Source organism: Psammomys obesus, unplaced genomic scaffold (assembly GCF_907164565.1).
Source record: "Psammomys obesus unplaced genomic scaffold, mPsaObe1.curated_primary_1811, whole genome shotgun sequence".
Lineage (NCBI taxonomy): Eukaryota > Metazoa > Chordata > Mammalia > Rodentia > Muridae > Psammomys > Psammomys obesus.
Window position 1 is genome coordinate 1,990,025 of NW_026585643.1, and position 13,697 is coordinate 2,003,721.

Consider the following 13,697-nt stretch of genomic DNA (forward strand, 5'->3'; position numbering starts at 1 on the left):
TGTGTGTGTGTGTGTGTGTGTGTGTGTGTGTGTGTGTGTGTGTGTGTAGGTCAGGAAACAACCTCGGTTGTCTTAGCACTCCCCCTGGAGATAGCACCTCTTTGTTTGTCATTTCTAACTGTATCAGGTTAGCTGGCCTGTGAGCTTTAAGAGACTCTCCTGTCTGAACAGTCTTTCCACCCTGCCTTGGGAACACGGGGATTGCAGAGGCGATCTTCCTAACTTGCCCTGTTAAGGTGGGCTCTGAGGATTTGAACTCGGGGCTTCACACTTGCATGGCAAGTGCTTTTCCTACTGAGCCATCTCTTCAGCTCATCCTCATTGTTTCTTGCTTCTTTCCTTTGACAGTCCTGGGCTGGCCTGAGAGTTACTAAACTCACAGAGACCTGTTTGCCTTGGCCTAGAGTGTTGGGAATAAAGGCTTTCATCAGCACTTTTGGCCCTGTATTCTTTTCTGGTGATTGCTTATTATGTTTCTTTTCTTTTTAAATCACAACCAATACTGAAAAAAATTCTTATAGAGAAAAATATTTTTTAAATATGTATATTTTTTGAGACAGGATCTCACTACGTGTGTATGAATGCTTTGGCTGTGTGTGTCTGGGTACCGTATGCATACCTGGTGCTCTCAGGGGCCAGAGGAGGGCATCGGGTACCTTGGAGCTGGAGTTACAGAGTTGTGAGACATCACATGGGCGCTGGCAATCAAACTTGGGCCCTCTGGAAGAACATCGAGCGCTCGTAACCATTGCACTGTCTGTCTTCCAGCCCCATCCAATCATCTTCTGTTTTTTTGTTTGTTTGTTTGTTTTTTTAAATAATACTCTGAGTCCAGTTTGTGCTGCCCATCTAACCATGGGCATGAGGCCACACCTCTAAAGGAGACTGATGCTCCTTCCAGGAACCACCACGCGTCAACAGCCCCTTTGTCAGGGCTGGGGGCTCATGAGCCCCTCTATACTAGACTGTTGGGTTGACTGTGTGCAGGCAACCACGGCCGCTCTGAGTTCATGAGTGAACTCGTCCTACAATACCCAGAAGACACTGTTTGGCTTGGGTCCTCTCTGACCTCTGGCTCTTACATTTGTTCCCCTATCTTCCTCAACGGTTCTCGAGTGTGGAGCGATAGAAATGTTCTGTTTGTGGTGGAGCGCTCCCGCAGCCACTTCTCTGCTCTTCGGCCAGTTGTGGCTTTCTGTGGTAACCACCATCCAGTATACAAAGAGGCCTCTAACGGGTCCGAGAGCTCTGCTGCTCCAGGGCTGCAGAGACAGGATTTAGAGAGCAGTTTGACCTTGTGTGGTCAGTTTACTGCGGCGAGCCCCCAGCCACGGATTCTTGGTCAGCGTTACAGTCCGAAGCGCCTATTTCTTCCCATGGATCAGGCCTGAAATCCAACCAGAAATAAGCTGGTTACCCTGTCGCATTCATGGCTCTAGCGTTGCCTCATTGCACTTCACAGGGTTCAGAGCCTGGTAAGTTTGCTGATGACTCCCTGAACCGCCAATGTAGCCCTCTTCGGTCCTATGAGTGATTGCCGCCTTCAGATGCACAAGTGCTTACAGAAGATCTATAGACAACAACGTTCTTTCTTTCTTTTTTTTAAATCTTGCTATGCAGCCAGGACTGGCCTTGAACTGGTAATCCTCCTGCTTAAGTCTCCTGAGAACCGAGATTGCGGGCCTGACATGAGGCCCAGATGCCATTTATTAACCGAGGGGATAAAAGCAAGTGGAGAAAAAGTATGTTTACCATGCTGTCACGCACATAAAAGATGATGTTTGTGTACAGGGATATACCAAATGGCTACAAAACGGCACTATCAGAGTTAACCACATGCCTTGTCTGACCTGGATCATTTACAAAGAGACTGTATTTTGTGGAATTAAAAAAAAAAAAAAAGCTAAGGTCCACCTCCGAGTCTGTGGCATAAGTACCTATTAGAATACAGAGCACAAATTGGGAATGGCTTATGAGTTCATAGTTCTAGCACTTTGGAGAAGGGGGAGGAGGAGGATAAGGAGTTCCAAGACAGCCTGCACTGCAAGAGACAGGGGTTCTCAACCTTCCTCACGCTGCGACCCGTTAACACTCTTCCTCCTGTTGCGGGGAACCCCAACCGTAAAACTATCTTCGTTGCTACTTCAGAACTGTAGTTTCTCTGGTGTTACGAATCGTATTGTAAATATCTGGTATTTCCGATGGTCTGAGGCGGGCCCCCGCCGCCCCCTGTGTAAGGTCGGTAAGAGCCCCGCGCCGAGAACCGCTGCTCTAGAACGAGCGGGTCACGAGCGGGCTCCGTTCCGGGGGGTGCGCTCGACGAGGTGGCCCGAGAAACCGCCAAGGGAGGGAGGGCAGCTGCGCTTGGCGGTCGCCAGGGGGCAGTCGTGTAGGGCGACATAAGCTAGGCTCCGGCCCGCGACCTCCACCGAGCCGGGGCCGGCGGGAGGGTCTGCCCGGCCCCGGCCCGTCTCCCTGACATTCAGGCCTCCCTCGCGCCGAGCTGTCGTCTCCGGCCCCCTTCCTTTTGCAATACCGCAGCGGGGAAATTGAGTCACCGGGGGCAGAGGGGAGCCGGGGCGAAGCCTGCCCTCCCCGGGGGCGAGCGGGGAGGCTGTGCCGGGAGACAAAGCGGGGCGGGGCGGGGCGGGGAGGCGGTTGGCCGCGCAGAAGCTGAGCCAGACACATGGGGAAACGCTGCCCAGGATCAAAGGAAATATGACATTTGAAAAGAATGTGCGCGTCCGCCCGTGCCGCCGAGCGGGGGGAGCGGGCCCGCTGGATCCCCACCTCTGCCCCGCACCCCCTTAGGTGCAGGGTGGTGGCTGCGCCCGGGCTCCCCGACCGCGCGCTCCTCTAGAGCCAGGGCGAAGCGGGACGGGAGTGTAACCTGAGAGGAACCGTAGGAGAGAGGGGGGAGAAGAAAAAAAAAATCAAACCAGCTCCCTCCGCTCGGCCTCGGAACATTCCTCCCTCCAGCCCGCCAGGCCGCTCCTCCCCGCCCCCCCCCTCCCCGGGCCTGCGGCCGGGGCAGCGCCGCGCGTCACCGGGGTCCCCGGGGGCCGGGGGGGACCCCAGGACGGGCTCGGGGGAGGGGCCCGCCCCGCCGCCCGGGCGCTGGGGCCCGGCGGGCCGCCCCCCCCCCCCCCCCCCCCCCCGAGCCCGGTTCTCATTAGCGTAATGGGCGCGGTCCCCGCCCGGCTCCCGAGTGTTTGTAAACGTCTGACCCAGGGCCGCCGCTTAACCCTTTCGGGGCTTGGCTGCTGTCGGGGGCGCGGCCCGGAGCCTGAGGGGTGGGGGGCTGGCCCTCAGCGAGGCTTCCCGGGGAGGAGTGGGGCGCGGGGGCGCGTGCGCGGGGACCGGCGGCCGCTCTCCGGCCTCCAGCGCCCCCGGCAGCCTCCGGCCAACCCGGCCCCGCTCTTGCGCCCCCACTGAGACCCCTGTCCTGTGCCTCCTTCCTGGTGACTCCAGGCCGGGTCTTCCTTCCCTGCCCAGGTGACAGGTGTCCGGCCTTGGGGCCTGAGTTTTTAGCTTTCTGGCCCTCTCTAAACCTGGCCAGGAGTTTAGACGGGCCGGGAGCGGGGTGCCTCGGGAGCGGAGAGCCCTTCTGGCCTGCAGCTTTCGGGAGGAGGAGGCCGACTTCCTCCGTGGGGGCTAATTAATGGCCTATCTAGGTGGCTGGGACCGGGGAATCGGCAAAGCCTGGCGTGGATCGGAGCCCAGCAGGGCTGAGGGCCTCCGGAGGCTCGCCGGGCTTAGAAGGGGCTAAAAGTTCTTCGTCTTCAGGGGAGGGTGGGGGTGGCCGGTCCCGGAGGCCCAGGTGGAGCTGTCCCAGCGAGGGGGAGGAAGGGATGACTTCTTCGGGGCAGCCCAGAGCCTCTCTCAACCCTAGAACTCTCTTCAACTCAGCCCTCGGCCGAAAGCGCAGGAGAGGTGGCCCCGATACTCTGCAGATCTTAAGGAAGGATGTACCGTGGGCCCGCTACGCGGAGACTCGGAATATGGCCTCTTTAAGGCAGTCGGACCCCGGATTCCCCCCTTCCCCCCCCCCCCCCACTTAGCTGGGACTAAATAGGCTGAGGTTTGGGCCCCCGGTGGGAAATGATTGTCACAGCCGCGGACCAATAGGTACCATTAGGGTCCTAGGACGTTTGAAGGGACCATTTTTCAATTCAGTTTTTTCTCCCCCTTTGGAGGGGGTGGGACTGGAGAGATGACTGGAGGAGGGAGAGTGGGGGAGACTAGGGGCGCGTGGTTTTCCCATCTCATCCCTGGAGGAGGGGCCGGAGCATCCCGGATAGCCAATCAGGGACAGGCTAGCCGGAGGGGGGGGGCGCTTTGAAGAAGTTTGGGAGAAAAAAAGTTTGGAAAAGTTGCTATAATAACGAGGGGGCGTCTGGAGGGAGGCGGCAGCGACCGAAGAGGAGGCGTCTCGGAGAAAGGGAGGGAGGGAGCCACCCTCGCGTGAAGCTCCAGCAGCGTCCAGAGCCTCCCCCTCCCAACCCAGGCGGGACCTGGGGGCTCCGGCCGGATCCATGGGGGCGGCCAGCTGCGAGGATGAGGAGCTGGAATTTAAGCTGGTGTTCGGGGAGGAAAAGGAGGCCCCCCCGCTGGGCGCCGGGGGCCCTGGGGAAGGTTAGTGTGGGGCTGGGTAGGGGTCTTTCGGCCAGCGGCCGAAGGGTCTGGGAGATCGGAGTGAGGACAGCGCGGGGGCCTCGAGGCGGGGGTGGGGGTGAGATGGGTCAGCGGCCGAGGGACAGCCGAGGACGACCGAGGCTGCGGAAGTGAGGCTGGGGGCCACGGCGCCGCTTCTTCCTTTTTAGGTCGCGCCCGGGGTGGGAGTGGGGGTGCTCTCGCTACGCACCGCCTCCTGGCCAGGCTGACTGTCTCTGGGATGGGGTGCGGAGGGAACCTCGGCCCCTAAGAGCTCGGGGCGCCGGCTTGGGGAGGGAAGGTTTGACTTGACTCGGGAGTTTGAGGCTTCGGGACCTAGGCCTGGTTCTGCAGACGCCACGCCTGGGGCTGGGGGCTCTCTCGGGCGTCGCAGGGGCACCCCTCCCCGCCCTCCCCCCCACGTCTGGCCGCAATGAGAGGCAGATGGCGGGGATCGAGTCGGGGGCGGCGGCCGCCGCTCTCACGGCATCGCGCTGCCTGCTGTCCCCCGCCCCCCGGTTGGCTGGGCCCCGCACGCATCACCCTTGGGCTGCACCCCGCCCCCTTTTTTGGGGGGGACGAGGGAGGAGCCACCTCCCCTCGTCACCACAGACATGCCCCCATCCCTCCCACCCCCAGGCCACGGTTGCGTTGGTAACTGGGGTTTCTGCCAGCACCGTTTGGGGGTTTGGGAACCGTCGCTAATTGGGTTCATGTGTGAGTCGCCCCCAGCCCGGCCCGGGCAAACAGGCCTCCAGGCCCGGGCTCTAGGACTCCCCAGCCCAGCGCAGCCCTCCGTCCTCACCTTAAGCCCCACCTTCTCTGGTACCCTAGGTCCCAGGACCAGGGGGTCAGAGGTTTCCGTCCTCTGAGGTTCAACTTTGCTTTTGTCTAGGAGACTCCTCCTACATGAGCGTGTCAGGCTTTGGGGGTGACCGTCCCAGGAACCTAGACGTCTCACCAGCTTCTCTCTCCCCACCTCCCTCTACCCCTCTTCCCGTTCTGACAGAGCTGGACTCAGAGGATGCCCCTTCGTGCTGCCGTTTGGGCCTGGGGGAAACCCTTCCTTATGGTGCTGCCCCTATTGGCATTCCCCGACCGCCGCCCCCTCGGCCAGGCATGCACTCGCCACCGCCCCGTCCTGCCCCTTCCCCTGGCACCTGGGAGAGCCAGCCGGCTCGGTCGGTGAGGCTGGGGGGTCCAGGAGGGAGCGCGGGAGGTGCCGGGGGCGGCCGTGTCCTCGAGTGTCCCAGCATCCGGATCACCTCCATCTCGCCCACGCCTGACCCACCGACCTCGCTGGAGGACGCCCCTGAACCCTGGGGGGACGGCTCTCCCAGAGAGTACCCCCCGCCGGAGGGCTTTGGGGGCTACCGAGAGGCGGGCGGCCAGGGCGGAGGCGCCTTCTTCAGCCCGAGCCCTGGAAGCAGCAGCCTGTCCTCGTGGAGCTTCTTCTCGGACGCCTCGGACGAGGCGGCGCTGTACGCGGCCTGCGACGAGGTGGAGTCCGAGCTTAACGAGGCGGCCTCGCGCTTCGGCTTGAGCTCTCCGCTGCCCTCGCCCAGGGCGTCTCCCAGGCCGTGGACCCCGGACGACCCGTGGAGCCTCTACGGCCCGAGCGCCGGGGGCCGAGCGCCGGAGGACGGCTGGCTGCTCCTCAGCGCCCCGGGGCCCGTCCCCGCCTCCCCTCGGCCTGCTTCTCCCTGCGGCAAGCGGCGCTATTCCAGTTCTGGAACCCCGTCTTCGGCCTCCCCGGCTTTGTCCCGTCGGGGCAGCCTTGGGGAAGACGGGCCAGAGCCGCCTCCACCGCCCCCATTGCCTCTGGTCCGGGACCCCAGCTCCCCGGGCCCCTTTGACTATGGGGGTGCGCCGCCGACCGAGAGCGTCCCTCAGAAAACCCGGAGGACTTCCAGCGAGCAGGCGGCGGCCCTGCCGCGGCCGGAGGAGCCTGCCTCGTGCAACGGGAAGCCGCCCTCCGCCGCGGAGGAGGCCGTGGCCGCTCCAGGAGCTCCAGGCGCTCTGCGGAAAGAGGCGGCTGGCATGGACTACCTGGCAGTGCCTTCTCCCCTTGCTTGGTCCAAGGCCCGGATTGGGGGGCACAGCCCCATCTTCAGGTGAGGGCCGGATCTTGCACCCCTGCGCTCCTCAACCCGTTGTAAGCCGGGGGTAGGAAGGTCAAAGGATGAGTTTAAAGACAGGTCCTAGTTTCAGGTGTTCTCCACATCTCATAAGAGCGGCTACAACGTCAGGGCCCCAGTCACTGAACTGAAGAGCCAGCTGACTGACAATGGGCTGAGCCTTAGCTCAGCCTCCCATGGAACTCCTGGAAAAGCCTCTTCATCCCAGCCCTTCAGAATTCTGAGTTCCTTGGGGTCTCCCACACCTCCAGCTCTGCCCTGGTACAGGCACGTTGATCTTAGCCAGACAGAACAGACAGAACAGCCCTCCTCCAGCCCTTGATTTCTAGGTCCACGGCTTAAGAGCATCACTTTAAATCGGAATGAAGTTACAAAGATTTGCGAGTCAAAGAATTTTTATTCAAACTTGCATGTCTATCCCTTCTACTCTCAAGGAAAAAAAAATCTGCCCATTTCAATAGTCCCAAGCCTCGGGATGTCAGCCTGGGTTGTCTCCATCCTGAAAAGTTTCTAGAGGGAAGCGGGATCCTCTGGGATTCCCACAGACCAACATTTCTCAACCTCAGCAGACTACTGTTTTGAGGTGGGGAACTCGTGCAGGGCTGTATTGGACGCTGTCTAACGGTTGAGCATCCTCCCAGGCCTTTATTCTCTAGACAGTAACGCCCCTTTTTGCATTAGTTATAGCAATTAAAAGACGTTGCCAGATATCAGCGGGGGCAGGTGGGTGTGCACAGGCAATTGGGCAGCTGAGATTTACCAGCGGGGTACCTGTAAGCACAACTCCAGAAAAGTGGCCCTTGGCCCTCGCAGCTCTACCTGCTCAACCCCAACTAGCGGGAAGAAGTTAGCCTGGTCGCAGAGTAGTCAGCCCTAGGTTTTACTCTAGGTTTCTGTCCTTAGTCTCTTTGTCTGATGCCTTTTCTGTCTAAAGTGGCATTTCTGTGCTGAACCTGGGCCCCCCTCCTCCCAGGCGGGAGGACCAGCATGGCCTTTGGATTCCTCTGTTTCTTGGTAAAGCCTCCAAACCCTGTGTCCAGAACTTGGGAGGAGAAGGTAGTCTCGGGGGACCATCGTCATCTTCCACACCCTCCTCTTCAAACGAAGGACTGTTCCCTGTCAATCCCCCTGCTTCTGAGCTTTTGGGGTTTACTTTTGCTGTGGTTTCTTACCTCTCCCATATCCACTCTGCCCTCCTTCCTCACAAACCCTGCATGATCCTGATGGGTCTGAAGTACCAGACAGCCGTGTTCTCCTGTCCTCTGCAGGACCTCTGCCCTACCTCCGCTGGACTGGCCTCTGCCTAGCCAGTATGAGCAGCTGGAGCTGAGGATTGAGGTACAGCCCAGAGCTCACCACCGGGCCCACTACGAGACTGAGGGCAGCCGAGGAGCTGTCAAGGCTGCTCCGGGAGGCCACCCTGTGGTCAAGGTAAGGGGCGGAAGGCCGGCCGAGTTTCTTCCTCTCCATCCGTCCCAGATCCCTGTAAACGGGCTGCAGCTGTGCACAGAATCATGGCACTGCCCTTTCCCACACTCCTTCTCAGCTGTGACCCTGCAGGCAGCCTAGGGGAGGGACAGGAACTGTGGGAGGAAGGGTACATAGCAGAGACCCGGATATACTTTCTGCTCTTCTTTTCTCTTCTCCTAGCCCCCCTTCCCCGCTTGTTCTCCTAACCCCCCCCCCCCCCGCAACTTCTCCCATGGGACATCAGCCTCAAGTCTACTTTGGAAAATGATGACGTGCCAGATGTGGGGGAGGGTTTCAGCCAAGGCCAAAGGTCACTGGGAGTTAGGTTTTCTCTATATTGAGTTGGGCTAGTCTTTCTTGGAAGCTCTTCCTCCTTTGCCCAGCCCAGTTCAGGCCGTCCAAGAATAACACTGTGAACTTGAGGCCACATTTTCTCTACAACTGATACCCAGTTTCCCACAGGGAATCCCTTATGGGCTGTTCTTTATCTTTTGCCATTCCCATCCTTGGACTGAAAATCCAAGGATGGATAGAGGTTAAAAGACACTGGGGCTTTCACATAGGTGGCCTCTGTCTCCCTGTGTCAGCTTCTAGGCTACAGTGAGAAGCCGCTGACCCTCCAGATGTTCATTGGCACTGCAGATGAAAGGAGCCTGCGGCCGCACGCCTTCTACCAGGTGCACCGCATCACCGGCAAGATGGTGGCTACGGCTAGCTACGAAGCTGTAGTCAGCGGGACCAAAGTGCTGGAGATGACCTTGCTCCCAGAGAACAACATGGCTGCCAAGTAAGTCCCCAGGCAACTTCCCCTCAGCCTGTAGGACTTAGGACCAGAGAGGCCCATTTCTTTTTCCCCACAAGAGCTAGTCATTATCACAACCAGTCACTGTCCAGCCTTTTAGGCAAGTGTTCTGTACCCTCAACTCAACACCTTCCTCCTTCCTAAAATCCTGGGATTTGAACCTACGGCTTTGCATATGCTAGGCAAGTGGTCTGCCGCTAAGCTACATCCCCAGCTAGTTTCTGGCCTTAATGTTTAAGAAAGCATTGTTGAGATTGGGGAGCTCTTGGAGAGGCCATCTCTAGATTAGAAAACAGTCCCTGTAAACACCCTTACACACTCATGGCCTTGGATTCGGGGCGGGGTTGGGGGTTCTTCCCCTCTGGGATATGCATCTCTGCCCCAGGTACGGCTAGAAGGGCTTACCATCTCTCCTTTGCCTTCAGCATTGACTGCGCTGGAATCCTGAAGCTTCGGAACTCAGACATTGAGCTACGGAAGGGTGAGACAGACATCGGGCGCAAGAACACGCGTGTGCGGCTGGTGTTCCGTGTTCACGTGCCTCAGGGCGGCGGGAAGGTCGTCTCTGTGCAGGCGGCGTCAGTGCCCATCGAGTGCTGTGAGCAAGCAGGCCCTGGCCAGTTCTCTGTGTCTTGCAGCTCCTACCTGTCTGCTCTGTCTCTGCTTCAGAAGCCCTTACACAGCCTGCTTGATTTCATGCCGCTCTTGGTTATCTTTTGTTATTTCCCACTAAAAAGAGGGCTCCCCTAGTGCTGCCAGTGGCTGGGAGGGCTGCCTCTTCTGCAGCCCACCCAGCCAGGATTCTTTCTTGCGCTGTTCTGCAGCCCAGCGCTCAGCCCAGGAGCTGCCCCAGGTGGAGGCCTACAGCCCCAGTGCCTGCTCTGTGAGGGGAGGGGAGGAGCTCGTGTTGACTGGTTCCAACTTCCTGCCAGACTCCAAGGTGGTGTTCATTGAGAGGGGCCCTGGTGAGTACCCACTGGGGAGAAGAGGGTAGGGGAGAAGAGCTAGGACCCAGCAGGCGGAACTCTGACACTGTCACCAAACTGCCAGGTTAAGCCTCAGTTTCTTTATCTCCCCCCTCATTGTGCACAGTCAGTCTCTCAGGGGCGACAGTTGTGACTACAGAACTCCAAGGATAGTGAGCAAAGGCAAGGAGTACATCCGTGGGCCTGGAGAGGTGTCTCCATGGTTCAGAGCACTGGCCACTCTTCCCAAGGACCCACGTGGCAGCTCACAACTGTCTGTAACTTCAGTTCTCCGGGATCTGACACACACACTCACACAGACATACATGCAAAACACCAATGCACAGAAAATGAAAAATAAAGACAAATCTTTTTTTTTTTTAAAGAAATGCACACCCTGCTTATTAAAGAGAAACAGGCTTCGAGATGGTTTACCATCCTGAATATGAAATATGTGAAGAGGGGACTCACACTGTCATAGACTGTCCTGGGCCTGTCCTGAGATAAAAGCATAGCTGTGAATATGAGAGCTAAAGTAAAGTTACAGTGGTGGAGAATGAGAGACTTGGGATTTTGGGTCCGGCCACCAAACTGTGGGGTTCCTCTTCATTCCTCCTTGCTCACTGATGGTCCATCCCCAAGACCCACACATTGAGTACCCTGGAGTTAGTTCGGAGCAACTCCAGAGGCTCCACGTTATTAGACTTGGTCTTATGCCTCCCTTCAGGAGGGGCCCGTTCCTACCCTACCGTTTGTCTTGCTGGCATCGTGGGAGGGAATGTCTGGGTAGTAGGCAGGAGTGCCCCAAGGCGGTATCACTAACTCCCTGTAGGTCCCAGCCTTTTCCTTTGGCCTCAGTTTGTCTTTTGCCCAACCACTTTCATTGGGAAACACCTGTGCCAGACCTGAGGTTGACTCCAGCCGGAGGAGAAAGGACAGAGGACTGGGTTGGGGGCGGGGTGAGCCCTAGAGCTGGTCTGGACCTCTGTTTCTCCTGCACAGATGGAAAGCTGCAGTGGGAGGAGGAGGCTGCCGTGAACAGGCTGCAGAGCAGTGAGGTACCATGGCCCTGGACTGCCCGATCTGGTTGTGGGGGAAGGGTGGAAGAAGATAGGAAGTTCTCAAGAGGGCCCCTTTACCCATGGGCTTGGACTCCAGAGTCACTTTTTCTGGCCTGGCTGGAGCCGGGAGAGAATGGACTTTGCTCCGCAGCTGTGGAACTAGGAGGTAAGGGTTGAGGCAATGTGAGATCTTCTGTCTGGCTCCCTGTTCTCACTAGGTGACACTGACTCTGACCATCCCTGAGTACAGCAACAAGCGGGTGTCTCGGCCCGTCCAGGTCTACTTCTACGTCTCCAATGGGCGGAGGAAACGCAGTCCTACCCAAAGCTTCAAGTTTCTGCCTGGTGCGAGCTAAGGCTTCCTATGGTCGGGGACAGAGGGTGTGGGTCTTGGATGTGAGGGGCTCAGGGGCGGATGAAGCCTTGGAAGGGAAGGAGGCTGGAAGTGTGTGTGTGTGTGGATTGCCGGCACCTCAACAGCCTCCTGCTTCCTCATCTTCCCAGTGATCTTCAAGGAGGAGCCCCTACCAGACTCCTCTCTCCGGGCCTTCCCTTCAGCGTCGGGCCCCCCCTTTGGCACTGACATGGACTTCTCACCTCCCAGACCCCCTTGCCCCTCCTATCCCCATGAAGACCCTGCTTATGGGACTCCTTACCTGTCAGAAAGCTTTGGTTATAGCACACCCACTCTGTACCCCCAGACAGGGCCCCCACCATCCTATAGATCAGGCCTGCGGATGTTCCCCGAGGCCGGGGGTAGCACAGGTGTGCGCCCACCATCTATCTCCTTCCTTCCCCGCCCCTTTTCTGGTGACCCGTATGGAGGACAGGGCTCCTCTTTTGCCCTGGGGCTTCCCTTCTCCCCTCCGGCCCCCTTTAGGCCTCCACTCCCTTCCTCCCCACCACTTGAAGAGTCCTTCCATCCCCAGAGTGCTATCCAACCCCTACCTGCTGAGGGCTACGATGAGGTGGGGCCAGGCTATCCCCTTGGGGAGGGGGCTTCGGAGCAGGAGAAATCCAGGGGTGGCTACAGCAGCGGCTTCAGAGACAATGTACCTGTCCAGGGTGTCACCCTGGAGGAAGGTGGGTGCGGGACTGGGGGCTGTGAGTGTGAGTGAGTGCAAGGGATCGGTTTGCGTGTTTGCTGGAGGCTGGAGGCTGGAGGCTGGAGGCTTGGCACCCTTAGTCTCCCAGGGCTAGTCAGAGGCCTTGGGAGCAAGTCCTTGGTGTGTGTGTGTGTGTGGCCACCTGAATCCAGCAACTTAATTATGAGGGGCACACAGAGTATCTGTTCCGGCCTTTCCTCTGCCTCTGCCCTAATCACAAAATGTCAACCCTAGAAGTATTTTAAGACCATTCATTTCATCCAGTTGCCTGGATTGTAGATGCAGGCACTGAGTTTCAGTGGGTGAGGAACGGTGGCTTGTGGGAAGCCAGGCTGAGTGTTTTCCCCTCACCTCAGCTTTCCCTGGTGACTACAGTCCACCTTGGTGAAGAAGACATTCCTGTTCTGTCTCTTCTTTTTCCAACCGATGACACCTACACCCAACCTGCTGCCACAGATGTAGGCCAAGCTGTCAGGAGGAGCAGGCAAAGGATGCAGGACTGGGGATCCTCATAACTGGGACTGGGCAAACTTTAGTGAGGAACGGTTGTTATGAGACATTGGAGAGACTGAGGCACAGCAAAAGAGGAATCCAGATGTGCCCTGCTTGGAGGCCTGCCTGGAATTGAAGGGGGTCGGTCTCTGGAAAAGGGAAAGACCGGCCTTAGTGCTTTCTGTCAACTGCCCCTCCTTTACAGTGAGTGAGATCATTGGCCGAGACCTGAGTGGCTTCCCTGCTCGTCCTGGTGAAGAGCCTCCTGCCTGAGCCACGTGGAGTGGCTCCAGAAGCCCTGCCTCCTTGCCCCCTTAACAGGGGTGCTGGCTCCAGAAGCTTGGAGCCAGCTTCTATCTTCCAGTCTCCCCTCCCTCTCCCAGCTAAGGTGTGCCCCTCCCACTGCCCCCTTCCCGGGCCTGGTGCTGCCTTGAAAGGGAGTGAAGTGCAGAGGATAGAGGATGAGGGTGGAGGCGGAGGCTGGATGCCAGAACTGACTGGGATGAAGATGATGTCCCGGCTGTGCAGGCCGTGATGCTGGACAGGTTGATGGGTAATAAATGGCTCGCTGACCAGTGCTTCAGGCTCCAGAGCTCTTTGGAGAAAAGGGTGATGCAAGCTTACTCCAGCTCTGGCCGAAGGAGGCTGAGAAGTTGGGAGGAGATGGGGTATGGCTTGGAGAAATGAATCCTAAGGATCTCCCTGGTGGAGGGCCCTGAGGCATGCACAGGAGCTCCAGAGGCTCCCTGGCTGGAGCTGAGGTTGGGATTTAAGACCCCACAGGCTCCCTTCCTCTCCCCTCCTCGGAGGTTCAGGTTCCTCAGCTTTGGGATGAGGCCTCAGAATCTTTGTGCTCTCTGGTTCCTGCGTCTTGCCACCACCCAGATGATTCTGATTTATAGTCAAGGTGAGAAAACAGCAGCCCAGTTTCTCACTCATTTAGAGAGGGAGAAATCCGAGGTTCAAAGAGAGACACAGGCTTGCTCAAAATCGCATAGCTCCACAGCAGC

At 58.4% G+C, this 13,697-nt stretch overlaps 1 protein-coding gene across 4 annotated transcripts in view; it reads left to right on the plus strand.

Moving 5' to 3' along the window:
• Positions 1-13,265, plus strand: part of Nfatc4 (nuclear factor of activated T cells 4) — a 31,225-nt gene extending 17,960 nt beyond the window's left edge. For 2 of the 4 annotated variants that reach the window (XM_055616489.1, XM_055616493.1), the window contains exons 3-11: positions 5,663-6,767; positions 8,060-8,222; positions 8,849-9,048; positions 9,489-9,661; positions 9,888-10,028; positions 11,031-11,086; positions 11,308-11,434; positions 11,594-12,172; positions 12,893-13,265. In XM_055616489.1, the coding sequence (XP_055472464.1) occupies positions 5,773-6,767; positions 8,060-8,222; positions 8,849-9,048; positions 9,489-9,661; positions 9,888-10,028; positions 11,031-11,086; positions 11,308-11,434; positions 11,594-12,172; positions 12,893-12,960 (2,502 nt within the window). In that variant the 5' untranslated portion in view covers positions 5,663-5,772 and the 3' untranslated portion in view covers positions 12,961-13,265. Of the gene's footprint in view, positions 1-4,514; positions 4,636-5,662; positions 6,768-8,059; positions 8,223-8,848; positions 9,049-9,488; positions 9,662-9,887; positions 10,029-11,030; positions 11,087-11,307; positions 11,435-11,593; positions 12,173-12,892 lie in introns of those variants that run through there. The other 2 variants (XM_055616498.1, XM_055616503.1) reach the window with 2 other exon arrangements.
• The last annotated feature ends 432 nt before the right edge of the window (positions 13,266-13,697 follow it).